The sequence below is a fragment of the Erpetoichthys calabaricus genome, chromosome 5, assembly GCF_900747795.2.
Source record: "Erpetoichthys calabaricus chromosome 5, fErpCal1.3, whole genome shotgun sequence".
In the NCBI taxonomy this organism is placed as follows: domain Eukaryota; kingdom Metazoa; phylum Chordata; class Cladistia; order Polypteriformes; family Polypteridae; genus Erpetoichthys; species Erpetoichthys calabaricus.
The window spans coordinates 215,436,115-215,459,460 of record NC_041398.2 but is presented as its reverse complement, the minus strand read 5'-3'; the positions used below and the strand labels follow the sequence as shown (position 1 = coordinate 215,459,460).

The window sequence follows — 23,346 nt, the reverse complement described above, 5'->3', positions numbered from 1 at the left end:
CACCCAACACAACTGAGTTCAAATAAAGGATTTTTATTTGTTACCAACACGTTCCAAGTAAGCACCAGCCAAAATCAATACAAGAATGTTACAAACAATTTCTTCTCTTCTTCCCTCCTCTACGAGTGTTGCTCACATCCTCACCTATTTAAAATAGATTCCTAAAATAAATAACTAAAGACAAGGGAGGCATGAGAACAGAAATGATACAATCAAATGGCAATCTGCAGCCTTTCTACCACAACCTTTCTACTTTTGTTTTTGTCTGCCTTTGTGTCCCGGGTAGGACGATTCCCCACATCTTGCCCACCCAAGCTCTCCTATGTTCTTGTTCTTTCCTTCTTTCACTCACTCCCTTAAATCTGGCCCCTCTCTCTTCTTATCAGCCGAGTCCATTGTTTATCTCTTTGCTCAACTTCAGACTTAATGAGACTTTTGAGCTCTGTGGGACAAAAAAATTTCCCAGAGTCACTTATGGCCAGGCCCTTGACTCTCCCAGCCAAGATCTATGAGCTGCTCTGTAATGGCCTTGATATTTTTTTATTCTCTCCTTAATCTTCCATGACCTCGGTCCATCCCTATAGGAAGAGTCAGGCATTTGTGACATCTACTAGGTTAAGTGCTGTGTAGTATTTTGTGGGTGTTTTAATTGCTTCCTGCCTTCTTTCTTTTTTCTTCCTAGGGGATTCTCTATTTAGCTGCTTTTAGGCAGTCATTGTTCACACGGGCCTTACTTCTCCATTGGCATGCCAACATACTGTATGTTGTCCCAGTCAGTGCATACTTACTTCGCCCTCACTCTTTCTATTTTAGGGCCTTGCTTCACCCGCAAGTACCGTATGTCACCCTTCCTTGACTGCAGTCTACCTGATCACTGAGTTATCTATCACAATATTATTCTAGAAGACGACAGAAGGCTGATGGCTGTAGGGCTGTATCAATTTTAACATTTTAAAATTACTTCATTACTTATTTTTCGTGTCCGAATGAACTCTCAGTTCTCTCTGACAAGGGGGCTCCGCCCCCTGCTCGCTTCGCTCGCCTACCCCCGGCGTTTTGAACCCGTGCACGCTGGGTAGCCACATGTGAAGATGACGCACGTTTAATACGGAGAGTTTGCCCGTGTCACTCCGGGGCTCTCCACTGTTAATTAATTATATCCAGGCAAGCGCGTGTTTGTATCTCGGTAACTCGAGGTGTGTCGTGTTGAACCCGTGCTTGCTTTGCTTATGCAGTTTGAGACGCGCGGTGTAGGAGTTCATGTTCATTAGATCTACGCAGTAGTGCCACTCACAATATGACGGCAAATCCTGCGCATTCCGTATTATGTCAGTTCCTACCATGCTGTGTAGGAGCATTTGCCTTGTGTAATTTACTGGGCTTTGTGACGCCCGATGTAGGCGCCTGAACCTTCAGGGTCCGTATCCACTGTGTGGTGTGGACGTTAAACTGTCGATGGTTCTGCCTTTATATTGTGTATGTCGGTGTGCAAGTGTGTTTAGTGGCTAGGTTTTTTTGTAGCTGTTGCATTTCAGGTTTCATCATCTGTAACCCGCTCTCCATGTGTTTGTCCCCGTTCTTTAATCCCTTTATGAAGTTTTACTTTGCTTTCTATTCTGTGTTTTATTTCTGACCTCGCTTTATCTTGCTTGCGGCATGTCAGACCGTTCGTAGTGTCTGTCGTTTTACTGTGGGGAGGGGGGCTTTGTTTTGTAATCTGCTCTGTATGTGTTTGTTTCTGTTCTTTAACCTCTCTATGACGTTTTAGTTTGTTTTCCACTTTGACGGTTCGTACTCTGTCCCGTTTTGCTCTGGTGCGGGTGAGGGGGGCTTTGTGTGTTGTCTGCGCACGTGGGTAGTCTCTCCCGTTTTCTTGGGGGGGGGCGGGGGGGTGTTTGTGTGTGCTTTGTCTCTTTAATCCCTTTATGAAGTTTTACTTTGTTTCCTACTTTGTGTTTTATTTCTGACCTCGCTTTATCCTGCTTGCGGCATATAGGGGCGCGTGGACTGATTTCTTATTTCTGTTAGTGGAGGAGAGCTTTGGGTGCCGGTCGTGGGCCTGAATCCTCTTTTTTGTGTGGCATGGGTTTGCGCTTGCGTCTGACACCTTTTTTCTTTAGCGTCCTCATTTCTTATTTTCTGTTGGTTGGATCCGTTGGTTGGAGGGGGGGGGGCCTGAATCCTCTTTTTTGTGTGCCATGGGTTTGCGCTTGCGTCTGAATCCTTTTTTCTTTAGCGTCCTCATGAGGGGGGGCATGGCGCCTGTAGGCGCCTGCGCAGTACGTCTTTTGCGTCCACGGGCAGGCAGGTCCCTGCGTCCATATCCGTTTTACCTTTCTCGGTTAGTAATATGGATAATCAAGACTGGTAGACTATAAGTTGGCATGGTCCACCTACTCATAGGTGTTAATAAGATGGCAACTTTAGTGGCATCGAAGCTTTCACTAGCACACCTAAGTGATAAATGGGGCAGCTGAACTGCCATTTGAAAGTACTTTGACTTTGTGGAAAATGATTATGTAAAAACTACTCGATAAGTGAAAACCTATATCTGTCATTTGCTACTGCATAATACCACCTAAAGGGGCTAACATAATTTATTCATACACTTGAAAGACTAACACGCAAGTCAATACAAAAAATTTCAATAGGTGTCTTTATTTCCAAATTTTTGTCACAGGTTAAAACATTTTTTGTAGCCAGTTAAAAGTTTAAAGCATCAAGACAGAGGCTTTCAATTATTTTTTTTTTATATCTGAGCCAATTTTACTTTGTGCTGTTCTTTCACTGGCAATACTCTTTAGTACTGTGGCTCCCTTTATTTTTAAATCCTCACCTCAAAGTGTGCTGCCACAGTGTGTTACCTCCTTTTATTTTATTATGTGTGATTTCTAAATTATATTTCATCACATTTACTATATAAGCTGTAAGGAATGGTCGGCAACCTTACCCAGCTGGGACACCCATGAGGTGGAAGGATGGGGGAAAGGCTGCTTCTTTAGGGCACTGCCTCACATGGAACGCAAGATGGCAGCCCCCTTGGGTTGCAGTGGTCCCTAGATTTCCCACAGGGTATTATGAGAATTGGAGTTCTTTGACTCCATAGATGCCGCCAGGGGGTGCCGCGGGGACTGGAAAACCCTAATTTGTGGAGCTGCAGCCTTACCTGGGAGTGCTCCTGGGCCACTTCCCACTTTGCACTACTTAAAGTTTCCAGCAATGTAATAATGCATACAGAATTGTAATTTAGTTAAATAAAATTCAATAAAAATACATAAAAAAACTCAATGTATTGGGAATCAAATTTAAATACTTTCCTAGCATCATATCAAAGTTTTAAATTTTAGAATTGTAACAGCCTTACTCCCAGGGTTGCATCACAAAGGAGAAGCAGGCTGACTACCACTGAATCTGCCAGTTGCCTCCAAATAGTTTTATGCTCCTACTAAGAGCAAAGAAAACCTTTGAGCTGGTGGATGGTGTGGGTGGAACTGTTTTCATGGACAGCTTTAATTAAATCATTATGTTTTAGAGCTTATTAGATAAAAAAAGATAATATCTGGCTGGCTTACATGTATTCTGATGCCAGCTGGAAATTCTTGAAGTTTATATTCTGATCAGTGAAAGACATTAAGGAATTATACAGGCTACTTGAAACTTGAAGCTTTACTTGGATGGACTGTTGGAATTAAAATATTAGTGTTTTAGAAATAAACATTTGACAAGTGGCTAGGTTTTTGCATGCTGTAGCAGTATTAGTCAGAATTTTTGTTACATAGATAGTAGTTAATGTCCTTTATTAACACACCATGTCACTGCCAGTTTCTGGAGCATTTGATGAATTGTTGAAATTACGCCTTATTTTGAAACACATCCTTTTTTGTATGTTTTTATTGTGATTACTGTTGATTCTATCAATACAAATTTTATTTAAATGATAATTAAATTTCATGTGAATTATTTCTATATTTTTAACATGAATTTTGTGGATATAAATATGTAGGACACTGGCCAGGCCTACTAAGTTGTAACTGTTCATATTTGTATAACATACATGGACCTCCGCAAATTTTTTGCAACTTTCTAGTTTGTTTTGGAGTAGATGTTTATTGTAAGTCAACACTTTGGTTTATGAACAAACAAATCTTACCTGTCAGACTACCAAAAGTATATAATTAGGCCCACCACAATGCTGCTTATATGATGTAATTACTTCATGTGCAGAAAGGCACGTGCCAGATGGAGTGACCTAAGATTTTAAAATGGCCTATGGTGGAAAAAGTGCTGGTGTGTTCTGTAGTGGACAAATGTAAAAGATAGCAAAAATGAATGCAGTAGAGAAATGTAAATCTGGTGATAGATATGGAAATCTGTACAGCAGTAGTCAGCTGGTAGAGGTCTCCAAGACTGTGACTTTATTTTTGACTTTCTCTTTTATGATTTTAATCTCCACTGTTGTGACCTGGCTGTAGATCATCATTGAATTCATGGACAGATGCTGTTGGTTTCTAATTATATGTAACCTGTTCTACCTTGTTCTTTGTGTATTTTAACAAATCTGCATTTATATGTGTTCCAGTTCTGTATTTAGTAATTAGGACAATTTATACTTGTGTTTTAAATGAAAATTGTTCACAGCGCTCTATGCCTACTGTACACTCAGTGAAGAATGCTTTAGAAAAATAAGTTATATTATTAATGTTTGTGTTAGGCCATCCTTGGGAATGTTAAAGTAGTACATTTTATTGACACTGGAATGACAAAATGTATCACTATTGCATTCCCACAGATGGTTCTCCATAAACATTAGCACTGCTACAGATATTCCTAAACCAGACCATTTGTCTGATTTATATTGAATTTAAAATTCTGCCTATGCATGTATTTAAAGACAAGATTTCGCCTCAGTGTAAGCTTCTGTGGATGCTTTGTTCCTGTTCTGATTTGCCGATGTTCATCTCTGCATTGAGTTTAAATATGCCCTGAGACCTATTGCAGCTTCTTGAGCAGGAGAAAAGAAGGCTGATGTCTGCACTGTGATCTCTCTGTGTCGCGAGCTTCGTATCTGTAGTGATTACTGAAATACTTGACATCAATTTTTATAATTTAAAAAAAAAAAAAGATTTAAGTAGGTTGAACTGAATTATGTTTTTTTCTTATTAGGTGTAATATTGAATTTTTTACTTTTAGAATGTGATTTCAGCTTTAACTTCAGCCAAGTAAAATGGAAACAATAAGCCACAATATATTGAAGAATATGTAATACATTATATGGCCAAAAATGTATGGACACCTAACCATTACACCTATATGAGTTTATTAGACATCCTATCTGAAAACCATGGGCATAATACAGTATGTAGTTGCAGCTATCTTCACTTTTCAGTGAAGGTCCATAATATTTTGAATTGATATTAGACTAGAGGACCTGGCATGTAAATAGTATTCCAATTCATCTCAAAAGTGTTCAATAGGGTTAAGCACAGACCACTCAAGTTCCTCAACATCAAACACATTGAACCGTGTCATCATGGCACAGGGACACACTCATGCTGGAACAGAACAGGGCCTCCCCCAAAGTGTTGCCACAAAGTTGCAAGCATGTCTTTGTATACTGTAGCAGGAACAATACCTTTCACTGGAATCAAGGGGTCCAGTCCAAACCCTGAGAAATAGCCCCAGACCATTATCTCTACTTCACCAAACTTTACTCTACCATCCAGCAGGTAGCAAGCTCCTGGCATCTGCTAAACCCAGATTTGTTCATCAGACTGCCAGATACTGATGTGAGATTTATCACTCCAGGAAACCTGTTCCCACTGCTTCAGAGATCAATGGTGATGTGCTTTACACCACTCCTGTTGGTGCTTGGCATGGAGCATAGAGATCTTAGGCTTATGAGCAATTTCTCGGCCTTGGAAATCCATTTCATGAAGCTCCTGATGCATAATTCTTGTGCTGAGGTTGCTTCAAGAGAATTAATTCTGCTGTGAATGATGCACCAGAAGACAGGCGATAGTCTCATCAGTCTAGTACTTTGTGGCTGATCTGTTGTTGCTCCTCCTGGACACTTTCACTTCATAATTGCACCACACACAGTTGGCCGGGGCAGAAATTTCACATACTGACTTGTGTCAAAGGTGGCATCCTATAAGAGTGCCACATTTAAAGCACTGAACTCTTCAGTATGACCTATTCTACGTTCTTGATTTTATGTCGCTGTTAACCATGGCTACTGCTGAAACACCTGAACTCAGTAATAGAGAGGAGTGTCCACAAACTTTTCTCCATATAGTGTTTTTTAAAACATAACACAGTATTATGTTTTGTGAGCCAAGTACCAAGATAATGTCTTATTGTGCTTTCCTAACAGTTCTTGCATTACTGGCTCCTGGTTCCTGTCTTCCTTTAGAATGGGATACAATGAACTTTACATTTTGAAATTGTCAGCTTGAGTGAAGTTTCAGTGTCATTCCTTACATTGAGTAATAATAATAATAATAATTCTTTGCATTTATATAGCGCTTTTCTCACTACTCAAAGCGGTCAGCAATTGCAGGTTAAGGGCCTTGCTCAAGGGCCCAACTGAGCAGAGTCCCTTTTTGGAATTTACAGGATTCGAACCGGCAACCTTCCGATTGCCAGTGCAGATCCCTAGCCTCACAGCCACCACTCCACTCTGAGTAGAAAGAACCACATGCCTCCACATGCCACATGTGTTTTAAAATATTAAAATATATATATATACAGTGTATATATACATACATACATATATATATATATAATTGTTACATTCACAGAGTTGCAGTCATGGAGAACACGTTAGCTGTGCCACAAAACGGCAGTGTGAGGACTAGTTTGTTCCATGGTTTGAAGTCACAGCTTAGGGTGCAGCAGAACTTCTTTTGTGTCTGATCTCTGTGCAGATGCTTTATACTTTTTTCTTCCTTGCAGAAGATTTAAAACACCTTGTAAACATTAATAAAGTTTTTGTTATTATTTCATAATAAGAGTGTCTCCATTAAGACTTATTTTGGATGGTATCTCCAGCACATGGCTAAATTAGCCACGCAGCGCTGTGCTGCTCAGCGATCAGTCTTATATACTGTAAATGGTAACGGATCTAAAAATATTCTCATTATGGTGAGACAAAGTACCCCTTAGAAGCTATTGCAAGTTTTTTTTTTTGTTTTTTTAACGCATGCAGGATGGAAAGCTGGAGTACTGATGGGGTTGTGACATCATGCATGCCTGAAGTAGTACAGTTTTATTGTATGCATGCGTGAATCTTCTGCGTATGGCTGCTACAGTTCTGTAATATAACACTGGCCTTGCAAAGCATCATAGGGTGCTGAGAAAAAAAATGTTCATCTAAGCTGCCACCTTGTGAATTTCCAGGAAAATCTTTCAAGAGCTGATTCAAGAGATGCAGGTTTCAGTACTCAACACAAATCTGCTTAACAACACACCATAAGAACAGCAAGGCTGCACAGCATCCACCATCTGACTGCACATCTAAATGAATAACTAAAAGAAGTTAACATTACTGTCTAATTAATAATGCAAGTGTGCTATACTATAATAGTCTTAGCATTTTAACACGTAGTATACAAGACCACAAAGCTTATCTGTTACTTTGTTTGCTGTTGTGCTGTATAGTGATGCAATCGACAAAATGACACAGATATCTTAGCAGACAGAAGCACGTCTCAAAATCCGTGAGGTAAAGAACCTCTCTCTTTTTGCAGCACTAATTAAAATGTACAAATTAATCATTAAGTTTCAGTTACCTTGTGCCACTGAGCTCCTGAATTGATAACAACAATTTATTTTTTTTATTTTCTGTTAGCGACAAGTCCTTTTTATGTTTCTTTGCACACATCCAGAATCCCCATCTTTGGTTTAAAATGTACGGACTGGAGAAACTGCAGGTGGGTGTTTTTGAAAGAAGCCCTCTAGGTGTAGCCTTTGTAACGCAGGATTTTGCCGCTATTCACTATACACTTTTTATCAGGTTGTCCCTAGACTTGTGATTCTTGAACAAGAATACATCTGGTCCCGCAAGACTTGTTCATTTACAGTAAAATGGCAGTGTTTGTTTTCAAATAAAAAAATTTCCATACAGATTCTAATCCTATTCAAAAATGTTTTTTTGTTCTGACAGCCAAAATACATTTTATTGTTAATATTCATTTTGTTATTAAACTTTTTGCCACCCTATTCTGTTGGCACACATTCAAGTCATTTTGAGCAAGTTTGGCTACTATTGCTTATAGCTTTATTGTTACTGCAAATTTTGAAAGCATCTTCCCCACTGATTGTTTCAACTACTCAGCAAGCTTAAAGTTTAATATTGGCCATCTCTATGGAGTGTAACTTTCACTACACAACCAATTTTTTTAATTGAGCCAAACCCATATCCCTCAGAAAGCAGACATGCATCTGGCCCCACTATAAGATGTTTAAACAGTGTAATAAGAATCCAGAGGCACAATATTGTGCAAAGTAAGGCTTGGCAAGCTGTACCCTTTGAAAAGATTACAGATTAGGAATGCCCTAAAATTTTCCTTTGATAAAATAAAGCATTTGATGATAAGAGTGCAGTTCTGTACATTGTAATAAAACTGTAGTGAAGGCTGAATATTTACTTTCAGAAGTTATTGAAAATAAAAAAGTAAGGGAACATCCAAGTTTCTGAAAAGCCATATTTGCATTTAGCAATGTTCTGTGACTACATGTTGATGTTCACTTATCTTTTCTGAAATGTCAATAGATACCTAGTAAATTTGAAATAGCTGTTGAAATCAAATGTAAGGTATAACGTGTAGAATGCATAAAATACATTGTTAATTTCTAAGTTACTATGTTTCAGATGACTTCTTGTGATTGTAGATATACCAAAAATTATTCTGATCCCACTTAATTCTCTTTTACAGTCAGTGGGGGCCAAGGCAGATGAAGGGTCCCACCTTTTACTTAACACCACCTAAATACAGCTTGTTCTTCAGCCACTGCGATTCTCCTGGATCTGCTGGTTCTTCTGCCAAACAGCAGACCCACCACTGACACTGACAGGAGATCACTTTCTTTAACATCACAGCTTCACTTGCCATTACAATCCACAGGTGGAACAAAGAGATGACTGACACTGATTACATTTTGGCTACTTTTCTTTGATGCATTGCCTACTATGGAAGTTATGAAAATTTGTCATTCAGACCAAATACTGCCAACCTCATCCAATATGAAAGATCTAGAACTGTTAATTGAACTCCTCTCAAACAGATGTATCCAGCAAGATGGGGGTAGCGGGTTCAAGATGGTCCTGCATTCAACAGGAGCTTGGAGCCACTTGGCACTGTCACATGTGGTTGCAGCGAAGGGATGAACTGAGGCGGTGAAGTCAGAAGACTGTAAAAAGAATCAGCAGGCGGGTTAGGTGCCAGACTCATTTTAAGAACCCACGCACTCGAGCCGAATTGAACTTTTTAATGGACTATTTTTTATTGTTTTTAATGTTATTTTAAAGTTCTTATTCTTTTAAATGTTCTTTTTTATGAAGGAGGCTTATGTTTTTTTTTTTAAGGAATAGTTTAGTATTAGTGTTAATACCATGGACCTGGGCCACCAGTTGCACAGAGTTGTTGAGGCTGGGAGCCTTCCCGTGCAATTGGTGGCTTGGGGGGGCGGGATTTGCATGAGTGAGTTTCACGTTGTTATTTAAGGAACTGGCTGACCGTACTGCATACACATGCAGAGGCGGGCAGCTCAGTCAGGCACCTCAATGATATCGAGAAGGGTGCGGCTTCTCGCACCCATACCCAGTTAGAGAGGGCTAGTTTAAAAGGAGCCTATATGGGGCAGAGAGGGAAAAACAAAAACGAAATAGAAGAAAGGAAAAAAGGAAGAAAAGTAGCCTGGCCAGTGAGAGCGTGACAGTTGAAGGAGAAGAGTGTGATAGTGAAAGCACCTGTGCTGCAGGGATTGAAAGGCAGCTGGTTGGGAGGGAGCCTGAGACTGAAGACAGGGTGCTCCTACTGAGTGACTGCTGGGGTGTAGGAACAGCCCAACATGTGATATCTCCAGCCGACACTGGGTGATAGGCAGCGGAGGGCGTATGCGGCTCAGCATGGTGCCTGAGGATTGCCGAAGGCCCAGCAATGGGGACCTGAGCAAGGATGTGAAGGTTGACTGCACCTGTCGGTGGGCGTGTTCTCCTGCTGTGAGGACCGAACAGGATAAGGGGAGAAGGCGCCAAGTAAAAAGGGCAGTATTTGGGGCTGAAGGTTTTGTGGACCTTGACGTTTTTAATGGAGTTTATTTATTGGAACTGCTTTTAACCTCCACCCTGTCTTGTTTGTATGGATTAATTATTTATTATTGTTTGAGTACTGCACTTTGTTTTGAAAACTGTTTTGTTGGATTTTAATAAAAGCACTTTGGCTCCTTTATGTATTTACCCCTTGCCGCTGCATGTGTGTCCTCATTTGCTGGTTTCATCCCTTGGGTACATTATTAGTTGAAGCAGGTTTAAGAGGCTCCTGGACGCAACACTACATTGAACCAGAGACTGTTGTCTGTGGTACTGAGCAGCTTGTAAGAAGTTAAACCAATCTTAAAAGTCAAACTCAATGCTAGCTTCTTTGCTAGTGATAGAGGATTCTTGTTAGTGATTTTGGTTACAGGTAAGAGGACTTTTCCTCTGGGAGCATGTGCTCAATACAGACTCCCTGTTTGTCAGCCTGCAGTCAGAAAAAGCTATCTTAACATGGCCATAATTGCTGATATCTGAAAGAAGAGTTCTGCTCATCACTAGTCTTCAACAGAGCACTGAAAGATTTAGCTGGAGGGATGTTTTAGGGACAGTTGAGACAAAATGGAGCTTAAAAGAGTAACCTTAAGTTTGGTATAAGGAACCACTAATTCAAAATGCAGCTTTGTTCAAACTTTGAAATGTGCTGCCTTTGGGTCCAGGTGACTTGAGGGCTTTCAGTGAACAGAGAATTCAGTATTGTTTGAATGTGTTCTACAGAGGGGATGACGTGGTATATAGCGCCTTGTGAAAGTATTCATCCCTCTCTGTTTTTTGTGTTTTGTTGCATAACACTGAGGGCGATGACTACTTTCGCTAGACACTGTGTGTGTGTGTGTGTGTGTGTGTATATATATATATATATATATATATATATATATATATATATATGCAGTATATAGAAGTCTGGCTGCTACACACAGCATCTCAAGAAGAGAAGTGGAGAAGAGAAAATACGACAAAAGCTTTCCAGGCGCTTGGGCTGATTTTCAATGTATCCATCTCCTTGATGCACAGATAGTTCCTTTCACTCCAAAACCAACATCCAATTCACAATAAACTCAGATTGCTGGCAAAAGGCATTTCAGTCATCACTTCAGATCTTCCACTAAGCTGTTGGCGTAAAATGTAAAGCTACTCATGTGCCAACTGCAGCAATCCGTGAACAAGCAAAGTTTAAGGGATGTTCTGCTGGCAATCAAGTGTGAAATTCATATGAGGCAGCATCATAGTGAGAAATAAAAACCATATCAGTCTTTGTTAATGGAGAACAACTGTAGTTATGACAGGATGAGTATCCTTGCTCATTTTCTTGATGGTGTGATTGTGGGGAGCAATTTTGTAAAATGCTAGTAAAAAGAGTAAGGGTTACGTAGTAAAACTTCCACAGAGACACTTTGAAATATTTCTGCATGGCTCAATTGAATGAATTACCTGGGAACATACAAAAAAAAAAAAAAACCAAGAGAAAGGTGCAGCCTTGCCAAATGTGAGTTTCAAATACAACCTCTTACCAACAAGGACGCTGTGCTCACTGTCGCATAGTCAAGAGCGGTTCAATTAGCTTATAAAATATAATACACTGCTTTAGGTAAATGCTTTCTTTTTTCTACATGCTTTGCATCTCTGAACGACCTCTTGCAGCGCCAAGCTAGAAACTCTGCTCAGTGAGATGCTAAAGCTTTTGGCATTTATAACATTTAAACAAAGGATGCTCTTTAGAAAGGTTCACTGACATGGATATAAAGGTGCAGTTTAGTTTCCTCGCAGTATGTTTTTATTTGCATTCTGCACAGGCAAGGTAAGTATCTGTTTGTAAATCTGTTTGGCCTGCAGCCTAACAAACTGTCAAATCTTAAGGACTGAGGCACCAGTCTTGATGCGGCAAAAGACAGCACCAGGCCGGATTTGTATTCAGATGGGAATGGGATGATATATAAATAGAAAGAAACAAAAGTTCTGTTTGTACAGGGTTTGAAATTCATTTTTACCCACCTAAATTTCACATAGTTTGGGGTCTCTCTCTGTTGGGCATTAAAAACCCAAAATTTGAAAAGCTCTTTGATATTACTCTTTCAGGCATCTTTGTAATGTTTACAGTAATTTATCATTTTTAGTAAAGTTATCGGACACTCAAATAATTTATTTCTATTTTAATAGATTTAGATAGATGTATCGAACGTCCTTTGTCCCCAGGGGTAAGTTTGACTTTTTACACAAAGCTGTTTAAATAAATAAATACATACATACATACATAAATAAATATACACACTTTAAATAAATACGTGTTTTATTTTACATGTAGAATTTTCCAATGAAACAGTCAGACTTACAAAACTGATGTGGAGAATATAAAATAAATATGTTAAAAGAATAGATTTTTAAAAAAATTTTTCATCCATAGTACAGTATACTGTTTTTCAGTAGGAGTTTAAATTTTTAGCAGTTTTAACAATAGTTGAGTGGTTAGCATAAGGTGGTAGGTATGAATGCTATTAATTTAAGAAATTTGAGATGTTTAGTTAAAATATAGTTAACATATCCTTAGCTTAGCTGGCACAGTAGCACACTGATTAGCACTGCCACTTTGCACGTCTTGCGCTCCTGATTGTCTGTGTGTAGCTTGCATTCCCCCTGTGTGTCTGTGTTGTTTTACTAGGTACTACATTTTTTCTCACTGTGATGGACCACCTTATGGGGTTATTTGCTTTTATTATAACTACTAGCTGTATTGCAAATTTTGTAAGACAGTGGGCCTCCGTTATGGTGCCATCAATTAATCTGGTGTATCAGAAGTACTATGTAACTGACTAAGAGCTTTTCTGTACACAATATTTGTAGGATCCCTGAAGTTGTGGGTTCAAATCCTGCTACTGGGACTCTGTGACCATGAGGAAGTCACTTCAGCTGCCTGTGCTACAATTGAAAAAATGAAATGTAACAAATTATGCAAATATATATGAAAATTATGCTGTAATTTGCATTAGGTAAACGCATCAGTCAAATAATATGTAATATTAATATTAGGACACTGCAGCTGCATACTCTTGAACCTGCTAAACACATAATACTACAATCATTCAAGATGTGTAGAAGGAGTAAAAAAATTAAAATCAAAGTATTCAATAAGGATAGGATAAACATAAACCGAATGAAATGAAAGATAGAACATAGTGAGTAACAGTATATTCTTGATGTAAAACCCTAATAAAAATATTGTGATGTTACCCACAAATAACTGGATAGTGGCTCTAGTGATAAACGGCTCTGCCCAAAAGCTTCAGTCATCAAAGGAAGTTCAAAACTCTTAATCTTGTCAAGAGTACATATCTATTGTGTCTCCAATTCCCTTGGGGCAAATATATACACTCGGGTGTAAAACTTACATAGTTAAAGGGTGTCTGTTCATTCTGTTCTGAGATTATAATGTGATTTATACACTTAGAAGATAATAAAAAATGGCATAGATAGATAGATTTTCCCCAGGGGGAAAATTGCCTTTTTACAGAATCTCTTTAAATAAATAAATACATAACTAGATGGATAAATAAATATATTTACACACACACTATGGTCTAAACACACACCAAATGACATAAAAGAAAAAATATTGCCATTTTTATAAAGGAGCCCCAGTAGGGTTTCTTGACACACTTCTGCTGAATAATTTGCTGGCTGAAAGTACACAGTGTGTCAGAGAGGGGATGTGCAGATAAGATAGATAATATTAAACAGGCAAATATGCAAAATTCATAGAATTAACTTACACCACTGCTCTGTCTGAGTGTTAATTTATAGGTCATCGCAGTCCTTGTGAGCAAAAGCTTTGAAAAAGCTGATTGCTTATTGCATTCAATATAATGCCTGCAGTCTACAAGTCATGATTGTTCATGTTAAAGTAATGGGGAAGTACATCAGTTCTCATCCAGCTGTCTACCTCACTGGCTTTCCTGTCTTATTAAATAAATGGTTGTGGCTTGATAAGTTCAGCTGTCCGTGTTCCTCACTTTCCATCTTGTGTTGCTAAGTGGAATGGAGGTTGTTAACAATCACAGCATGGTACCTTTTTACTATAATTTGATTTCCCATGTTGGTACCTGAGGTCATTTTGTCCCCACTAGCCGTAGACTTCACTTCCTTTTTGTTAGACAGAATGATGGAGCCAATAGCAATCACGTTGTGATCTCAGTTTAACTTGCATTCCCATATTACTGAATAAATTAGATCAAACAATCAAAGTCATTGAGCTTTTTGCATTGCTGATGGTGACATGCTAGTGAATATGCATGGCATTCACAGTGCACTGTTTGCCTTACTTATGCTCCCATATTACTAAATACATAGAAACCACTAAGTAACTTCATCACACTGGTTTTATCAGGCATGGACAAAGCCACACTAACCAAAGGAAGCTTTCTAAGAGCTTCACTTAAGTAGCCATGTGCGTAACAACAATGCATTGGTCTCTTCAGTTGTCTCCTTTACTTGCTTTTCTTTCTTTACCATCTAAATGGCCATCACTTGGTAAGAGCATCTTTCCATTCACTTTACTTTCTGTCCTTTCCTCACTGCCATCTCAGTACACCATCCACATCAATTATGATCTTTTATTAGATTAAGGAAATGAAATGTCTGAACTTGGCTCAGATTTGCTATCTCATAAACCTGGTGGACAATCAGCCTTTTTTAAGCTGACTGCCATGTCACATAATGAATTCTGAATACAATACAGTTTATTTTTGTATAGCCCAAAATCACACAGGAAGTGCCGCAATGGGCTTTAACAGGCCCTGCCTCTTGACAGCCCCCCAGCCTTGACTCTCTAAGAAGACAAGGAAAAACTCCCAAAAAAACCTAGTAGGGAAAAATGGAAGAAACCTTGGGAAAGGCAGTTCAAAGAGAGACCCCTTTCCAGGTAGATTGGGCGTGCAGTGGGTGTCAAAAGAAGGGGGTCAATACAATACAATACAGTACAGTACACAGAACACATTGATCAGTCAGTGCAGTGTTCTTATTTAAGGGCAATCCATTTATAATCAAATGGGCACGTCACTGAGTGGTCCTGGAATGCCTAGAAGAACAAAAGTTTTATAGCAACATTAAAATGGTCCTAATGTTAAACAAGTTCACTTTAGACTGAAAAACCAGAGAATGGTTGTGTGCCCATGGCCTCACCTGTGCTCCTGGCATCTTCAAAGAGTACATTTTGGTGTCATACTGTAGATGCATAGATTCACCAATGTTGCACTCTTTTGTCTGTCCTACAATGAGAAATTTATTACACTGTGACAGGCACAAGCGGTAAAGCCTATGATGTGAGGATTGATGACATACTGCTGGAATTTCATTCACACCTAAGCTTTAGATAGGATGAATTCAGGTCATCTCTTAGCTCTAGAAGCCAGCTGATGGCTTACAGACCTTACTACTCTAGACGTAACACTGGTGTTTGTTAAGTTGTCTATTTCTAGTGCCTGTTTTCAGTATACTGCTGCTGAAGTAAGTTGGCTGGAGACGAATGTGCCAGTAGATGGAAACTGTGGTAATGTTTTAAAAGGCTTGCTGTTATTTTCCCTGCTGCTTCTTAACTCTCAAAGACTAACTACTAGTAAGCTGAAAACTGGCTTCTGTTGGACTTTTCTTAGTAATCACACTGTATGATAGTGACTGACATCTTCAATCTAATCTGTGGCAGTGTTGTGCTTTATATATTATGTAACACTGAATCAAACATGCCTGAAACCCTTGAACTGTGTTGAATGTGCCAGTTTGCTAGTGACCTATTTTTCCAGTTGTGTGCCACCTTCTCGTTCTGCCTCATTAATTTTTACGTACAAAAATATGTACTGTAGCTCTTCAAAAAATGAACGACTAAAAGTAACTGTGTCAGTTTCAAGTGTGATTCTTCCATTTGTGAACCCAGTATGCTGAAGATGACAGAAATTAAAGGAGTGTCTGCTCAAAACTGCTTCATTTTGAAGACATTTGAATTATTTGTTTCTGATGTTTCCAGCACATGACTTTCCGCATGTGAAGATGTGACTTTAGCAGTACAATAGTGTAAGTCAGTAGTTTATTATATGAAATGAGACTGAACAATCATGTCTTTGAAAAGTTAATATTCGTCTTTGCTGGTTGTACTACACAGTAATGCAAAGTCATTGTCTTTGTTGAGCCAAATCAACACTCGAAATCAATAGGTGCCAGGTATTTTACAGAGCTGAGTGCTCTGCCATGTTCATTTACATTAGGTGATACCATTTAGTCATCACATCCAAAGAAATTTTAGTGAATAGCTCCAGAGAAATGTCTGAACTGAAGGTACTGTCCTACTGTAACATGTTAGGGGAGCGTAACATATCTTGGAGAGGTAAGACCTCATAGGGACATTATCCATAAAGTCTGAACAGAGTGAATGCTAAGGTATCTCTCAGTGAAATATACACAAGCAGAATATCTCAGGGGAAGATGCTCAGTTTGACAATGTAGAGTGGGAGTCGAGAACAAGTAGCCTGCTCGCTCTTATAGAAGTAGATATTCTGAGTTGATAAGCTGCACACACGTTATGACTGTTTGCTAACAAAGAAGATGAATGGAGGCCATGGGTCTTTTATGTAAACTTAGCATTTCTTTTTCAGGTGACCTATTCGATTTAAGAATGGTTACTTTTCATTATCCCGTTGTATGTTATATAGTGTTGAATTGGTACTTAAAGCTTGACTTTTGTCTCAATAGTAGCTTTCGGACCCCAGTACCGGTACCAAAATAGTTCAGGAGCAAATAATGGATAACTTACAATACCATCCCTCCTATCTTACTCAAGACTCTCAGGTTCATTGCACAATTGTGTGTCACCCTGGTGCGCCTGCGTTATGTACCGCTTTCCTCTTGCTAGCATGCAGTGTGCAATCATCAAAGCAATAAGGAGGGGAAGGGCATCACCCGTGAAGTACCGATTGCATCACAGAAATAATGGGGTTTGCAGGAGAAGTTCAGGGCCCTTTAATGGTTACCTCACAACGTTTTGAGTGCCACTAACCATCTTCCTTAGAGTTAAACAGCTTCTTTCCCACATAACCATTATTGCAGGTCACTCCTCTGAAATAAGGATTTTTCCTGGCCCGTGTCCTAATGCATACATATAGATAGCAGTTCTGCAGTGAGTACAAAGTATGAATCAATATAGCAGCACAAACTTGTGTTTTTGGAGCCGGAGTTTATAAAAGAAGAGGAGGAGGAGGTGGAGGAAGAAGCATCACTTTGTAACAAAATCCTGCCAAAAACAAACCGTGAAAAATACTGTCAGGCTTTGTCAGTAACGCAGGCATTAATGCAATTACGCTATAGTGTAATCTCCATTTGTTAATGAATCCGGAATTAGAGATGCATCTGACATGCCGTGTCTGTATTCTCAAGAATGACACATTTTTTAATGTGGATGACAGAACATGAAGAAAAGCATGGTTTATTTATGATATTTTATTAAACTATAAGAGATTCAGTATTTTCAACATGTGGGTACAGTTGACTAATTTTCAATTGCAAAGTGCCCTTAAATCTCTCAATTGCATTACCCATTTGGCAGCATTCAAGACATTTTCCTTGCATATACCTTCTCCATACTAAAGTTAAAGTTCACTTAGCCATGAATACCATAATGGAAGAAATCTTAGGTTTTGAAATGTCCAACTACCTAACTTTGATGTTGAATGAGGAAACATGAGCAGATCCAAAAAAAATCTTCGTTTATTGAAGCACTTCAGTAAAGAGGGAAGAAAACACCATGAAGTCAGGACTGATCGGGTAGCAAAGCAAACTTTGGATGAGATCACTGCTATTGAAATAGTTTTTATTTTATCCACCAAAAGACAGTTAACATTATTAGTTGTTGAATACATACAGTGGATAAACCAATTCCTTAGAGCCATTCACTTTCTGCACACTTTATTGCATTAAATATTTAATTTTAAATTGATAAATTTGCCATTTTTGCCACTCGATGTACACTCGATATCTTATGACTAAATGAAAATATGTCTTCTGAAAGGTTTGCAAATTTTATTAAAAATCAAAAATTGAAGTTTCTTACTCATATAAGTATTCAGACCCCTATTTCAGTACTCTTTAGCAGCAGTTACAACTTTGAGTCTTCTTAGATGAGTCTCTACAAGCATTGCACACCTGGATTTGAGCAGCTTATCTCATTCTTCCTGGCAGATCCTCTCAAGCTCCATTGGATTAGATAGGAAACATCTGCACACTGCCATTTACAGTACAGGTCTCTCCAAGGGGTTTAAGCTGGGCTTTGTCTGGGCCACTCAAAGAAAATCTGAGACTTTATTCTGAAGCTTCTCCAGCATTTCAGGTCTTTGTTATGCTCATAGGTGAAATGTCACACCAGTCTTGAGGTCGTGTGCTCTCTGGAGCAGGTTTACTTCAAGGAAATCTCTGTTGTTTAGCTACATTCAACCTCCCTCAATTCTAATCAGTCTCCCTGTCTGCCACTCAGAAGCACCTCCACAGAATGATGATGCCACCATCATGCTTCACTGTAGAGATGGTACTAGGCAGTTAATGAGCAGTGTCTGGTCTTCACCAGACATAGTGCTTGGAGTTGCCCATAGAGCTCAGTTTTTGTCTTATGAGACCAGAGAATAATTTTCTCATGCTGTCGAGGTCCTTTAAATGCCATTGGGCAAACTCTAACTGGGCTGCCAGATGCCTTTCACTGAGGAGTACCTTTTGTCTAACCAGTCTACCCCAAACACCTGGCTGATGGAGTGCTGCTGAGATGGTCATCTTATTGACAGGTTTTACCTTCTCACCAGATGACCTCTAAAGCTGTGTTAGAGTGGTTTCTTGTTGACCACCTGCCTGTCTTAGGCTCTTTTTGCTTGGTTACTCAGTTTGGCTGAAAGAAAAGAGTTCTTTAAGTTCTCTTCCAGATCACAATTATACACATCCTCCTTTATCAAAACACTCCATAAATGGAGAATCATTTGAGAATGTCTGCAAGTGACATAACCTGGTGTTATATTTATGTTATTTGCATATGTCTGAATATATCTTGGCAGCTATAGGGGCAAGCTTGGATCACATCCTAATTGTAATTAGCATGATTTAGAAAATTAATGAATGAATAGATGCAGAATATTGGCATTAAGATATGGCATTATGGAAAATGGCGGCGTATTAAGACTAGAATTTTAAAGTTGTCCATGTTGTTTCAGGATGTGCCAGGAATTTTTCAGAGAAGGTCTCATTGCCGCTCAGTTATGATCACATAAATAAAATATGTGTGCCATTAAGCCAGTTACATTCACACTGTTGGGCTACTACTGTGTATTTTCAGCTCTGTGCTGTTAAGTTAAATCTCTGAAAATATGTCCTGTCAGTGTAATGCAGGACTGAAAAAAGGTAGGACTCTGCCTGTCTACCATTCCTTTCCCTTTCTCTCCTTTTTTTACTCTTTAATGAGACAAAATTCTTAGGCAAATTTAACATCTCAAGAAAAACTGTTTAATGGTTCGTAGATGTACTGAAATCTCCACTCACTGTCTGGTGGTTTGCACCTAGTATGATAGTTTAGCTTAATATTTTTCAGTAGTTGCTGGATTTAAACATGTTAAAGCACATTACTTCTGAAGAAAGTTAGAATTTCACATTTTCCTTGTACATGACAAATATGCCTTGTCTGTGCTTCATTTATTGTCTGTCTGTCTGTCTGTCTGTCTGTCTGTCTGTCTGTCTGTCTGTCTGTCTGTCTGTCTGTCTGTCTGTCTGTCTGTCTGTCTGTCTGTCTGTCTATCTATCTATCTATCTATCTATCTATCTATCTATCTATCTATCTATCTATCTATCTATCTATCTATCTATCTATCTATCTATCTATCTATCTATCTATCTATCTATCTATCTATCTATCTATCTATCTATCTATCTATCTATCTATCTATCTATCTCAGTTGTGACATTCATCAGTTTTCCCCAGAAACTTCTGCTCTGAAGTGCTGCCTTATTTGTCTTTATACCTATGAAGCATTATTTCTATTTCCCTGTTCTTCCTGCATACAGGCGCTTCTCACCCTATGTCAGGCTTTTGATGTGCAATTTCAACATTACCACCTCTGCGGGAACAGCTGTGGTCAGAACAAGTGGCATTAAATCCTATAGTGTGATCTGCCAACTGAGATGCAGCACTTGCATATGTTGTGATGGTAGTATAATGGCTGGAACTCTTGCTTTTCAGGCAGGGAATTTGGGGTAGTTTCCCATCCATTACATTAAACTTTTTGTTCAGTTTATTTCCCTCATTATTTCTTCATAGCCCCAAGCCACTTCAGATGACACCATCCTTTCTTGTCACATTTGAAGCCATACTTTGTTAACTAGTAGTCATAAACTGACATATGAAACTGAGATCACTGATATTTAGTGTAAACACAATTTATTTTTAAATTTACTGTGTACTTTTGAAATTATATTCAGACAAACCTGGAAAATACAGTTAAGTCTTTATAAATAAAGTGGACCTTGTGTGTGTCTGAATATATCTGCGCATCACTAAAAAACGTGTATACATATTTTCATGAAAATTATAGGATAACTCGGTGATAGTCCAACTTGAAGTTTAGGCTATAAGGCATCTCGATGCAGCATCAAACAGCACAGTAAATCTGAGGATTTCCATTGACAATTATGACCTCCTTTTATTATGTAAGAGGCTAAGCTTAAAGTTGATTGGTTGAAGGTAAGTGACTAACTTGGGCAGCTCAGCAGCTGTACAATTGGCCAAGAGATATGATAAAAGACTATTTTTACTACTCCTTTCAGTTAATAAAAACCTTCTGGTTTAGCAAAAAAAAAACCATCAGAATGAGGCATATACCTCATGTTATAATGCTCCAGGCTTTCAGTAGGCCCAAAAAAATATAATAGCCATATGAGATCTTGTCACCTTAATGTAGGTCCTTGTTGATTTGGGGCCTGGAAGCTCAGTAGAAGCTGGATGATGCAGCAGGACAATAACCCTAAACATTGATGTAAATCTACTAGAGAATGGCTGCAAGAAAATCCATCTTTTGGAGTGGCCTAGTCAGAGCCCAGACTTTAACCTGATGGAGATACTGTGGAATGATGTCCTAAGAATATGGCTGAGCTGAAGCAGTTATGTACCTGTATTGAAAAATGGTCCTCAATTACTCCATAATGTTGTGTAGGTCTGATCCACAGCTGCTGGAAGTGCTTGTTAGAGAGTTATTGCAGCCTAAGGGAGGTTCAGCTAGTTGTTTAACTTAATTTTTTCACAGCAGACTGTGAATATTTGATTGGTGGGTTCAGTAAAAAGCTGAAAGATTATAATTGTGCTTAATTCGCTTAAGCATATTGTGTTTGTCGACACTTATGACTTAAATGAAGAGCAGTGCCCTTATTTATCATGCGTCTCAGAATTACTCCTTGGAATTGCACTTCAAATCTGTCTAGGATAAGAATTCTTCCTACCCCATAGTAGGACATGAGAATTAGTTATGAAGCATGCTACCCGCACCCCCAGCTGGGAGTTTATGTTTGAGAATGAATGACGTCACGACTTTATGACAACCTGAGTTGTAACTGGGCACTTACAATGTTTTATAGTTTTATGAGTCTCATGCTAAGGCCTCTCCAATAAGATATAATAATGGTACTTCATTTGCTAATAATAATAATTTTTAAAGTAGTAGCAGAAAAAGAAGAAGGAAAACAAGGCAGGATATTGCTCTAAGCTGCACATAATATTTACATTTACTTATTTGGTGACTTACAACTTTCTTGATATAATTGGTTACATTTATTTTTGATTTTCCAGTTGGAGCACAGGCAGGTGAAGTGACTTACTCAATATCACAACTTGGGGTTTGAAGTCCAAAGCCTTACCCACTGCACCACACTGCCCACTGTACTTGTTGCCACTTTGCAAGATCATGAACAATATTGTAACTTAACACCGATATGAAAACACTGAGACACACACACAGAATGAGAGTAAAGCTGATAGTGGGCACATTTATTGAACAATTAATGATTCACATATGATTCTGATATCAGAAGAATCACTTTGAGTGAAACAAGTTGTGTCAAGGTTTTATACCGGGCTGAACTTTTGCTAGCATATACTAGTAAGGTGTGAATATTTTCATTGAAGATTATAATGTTGTATTGTTTTGGCCAAATTGTAGTGTGACTGAGAATGACATCAGAAGGAGCTGTAGGGTTTAGTGAGGACTTTGGTTACTGAGTCACGTAATCGGGATGAAGGATCAATCTTAGGCATTGCTGCTGGTATTTTCCCATTAAGAGCATCATTGTAATGTTTTTATGGTAAGCCGCTGAGTTTAGCATCTAAAATATATGAACAGCTCAGTGGTGGTCAGTACTGTAGTCTCGCATCTCCTCAGTCCAGATTCTTCCCTGTCCATATAAAATTTACAGCTTATTGTGGTTGTTAATTCATTTTGTCGCCGTGCATGAACATGAACAGCGATGAACTGGCGCTGTACCTCCATGTGGTTCCTGCCAGTTCCTGATGCTTTATAAACACATTGGCTCTGAGGAATCCAAATATTGGAATAATAAATACGTTTAGAAAATGAATGAATTTAATGCTTGTTTTGACTTTCTTTAGAACTCCTCCTGAAAACCGTTTAATATGCTTTTGAATAATTGAATGTGAACAGAGGTTTATTTGTTTAGACCTAGGTTAAGTAAAGCGTTTTTTTCTGATCTTATATTAGAAGATATTGATCGACATATTTATTTTTGGAATCACCGTTATGTATGTCAGTCCTAAGCTAAATAAAGCGTATTTCCTGAACTAATAATAAGAAGGTATTGATTGACTTGCATATTTTTTGAATCACGGTTTTATATTTCAATCAGTTCTTTTCTAAAACCCGACAGTTTTTTATAGTTAGCATTACTGTGTATAATGCTGGTTTTGCTAAACCTGTCTGCAGTGTAAGGTGCAAGGGAGGATAGCCTGATACTTGACTTTC

General features: G+C 38.7%; 1 protein-coding gene across 4 annotated transcripts in view; it reads left to right on the top strand.

Annotated features, from left to right (window-relative positions):
- Positions 1–23,346, top strand: part of nedd4l (NEDD4 like E3 ubiquitin protein ligase) — a 555,383-nt gene that overhangs the window by 139,127 nt on the left and 392,910 nt on the right. The window contains exon 1 of one of the 4 annotated variants that reach the window (XM_051928329.1): positions 22,446–22,672. The exons of the other annotated variants lie outside the window; for them this stretch is intronic. Coding sequence (XP_051784289.1) covers positions 22,670–22,672 — 3 coding nt within the window. The 5' untranslated portion in view covers positions 22,446–22,669. Of the gene's footprint in view, positions 1–22,445; positions 22,673–23,346 lie in introns of those variants that run through there. 4 annotated transcript variants of the gene reach the window in all.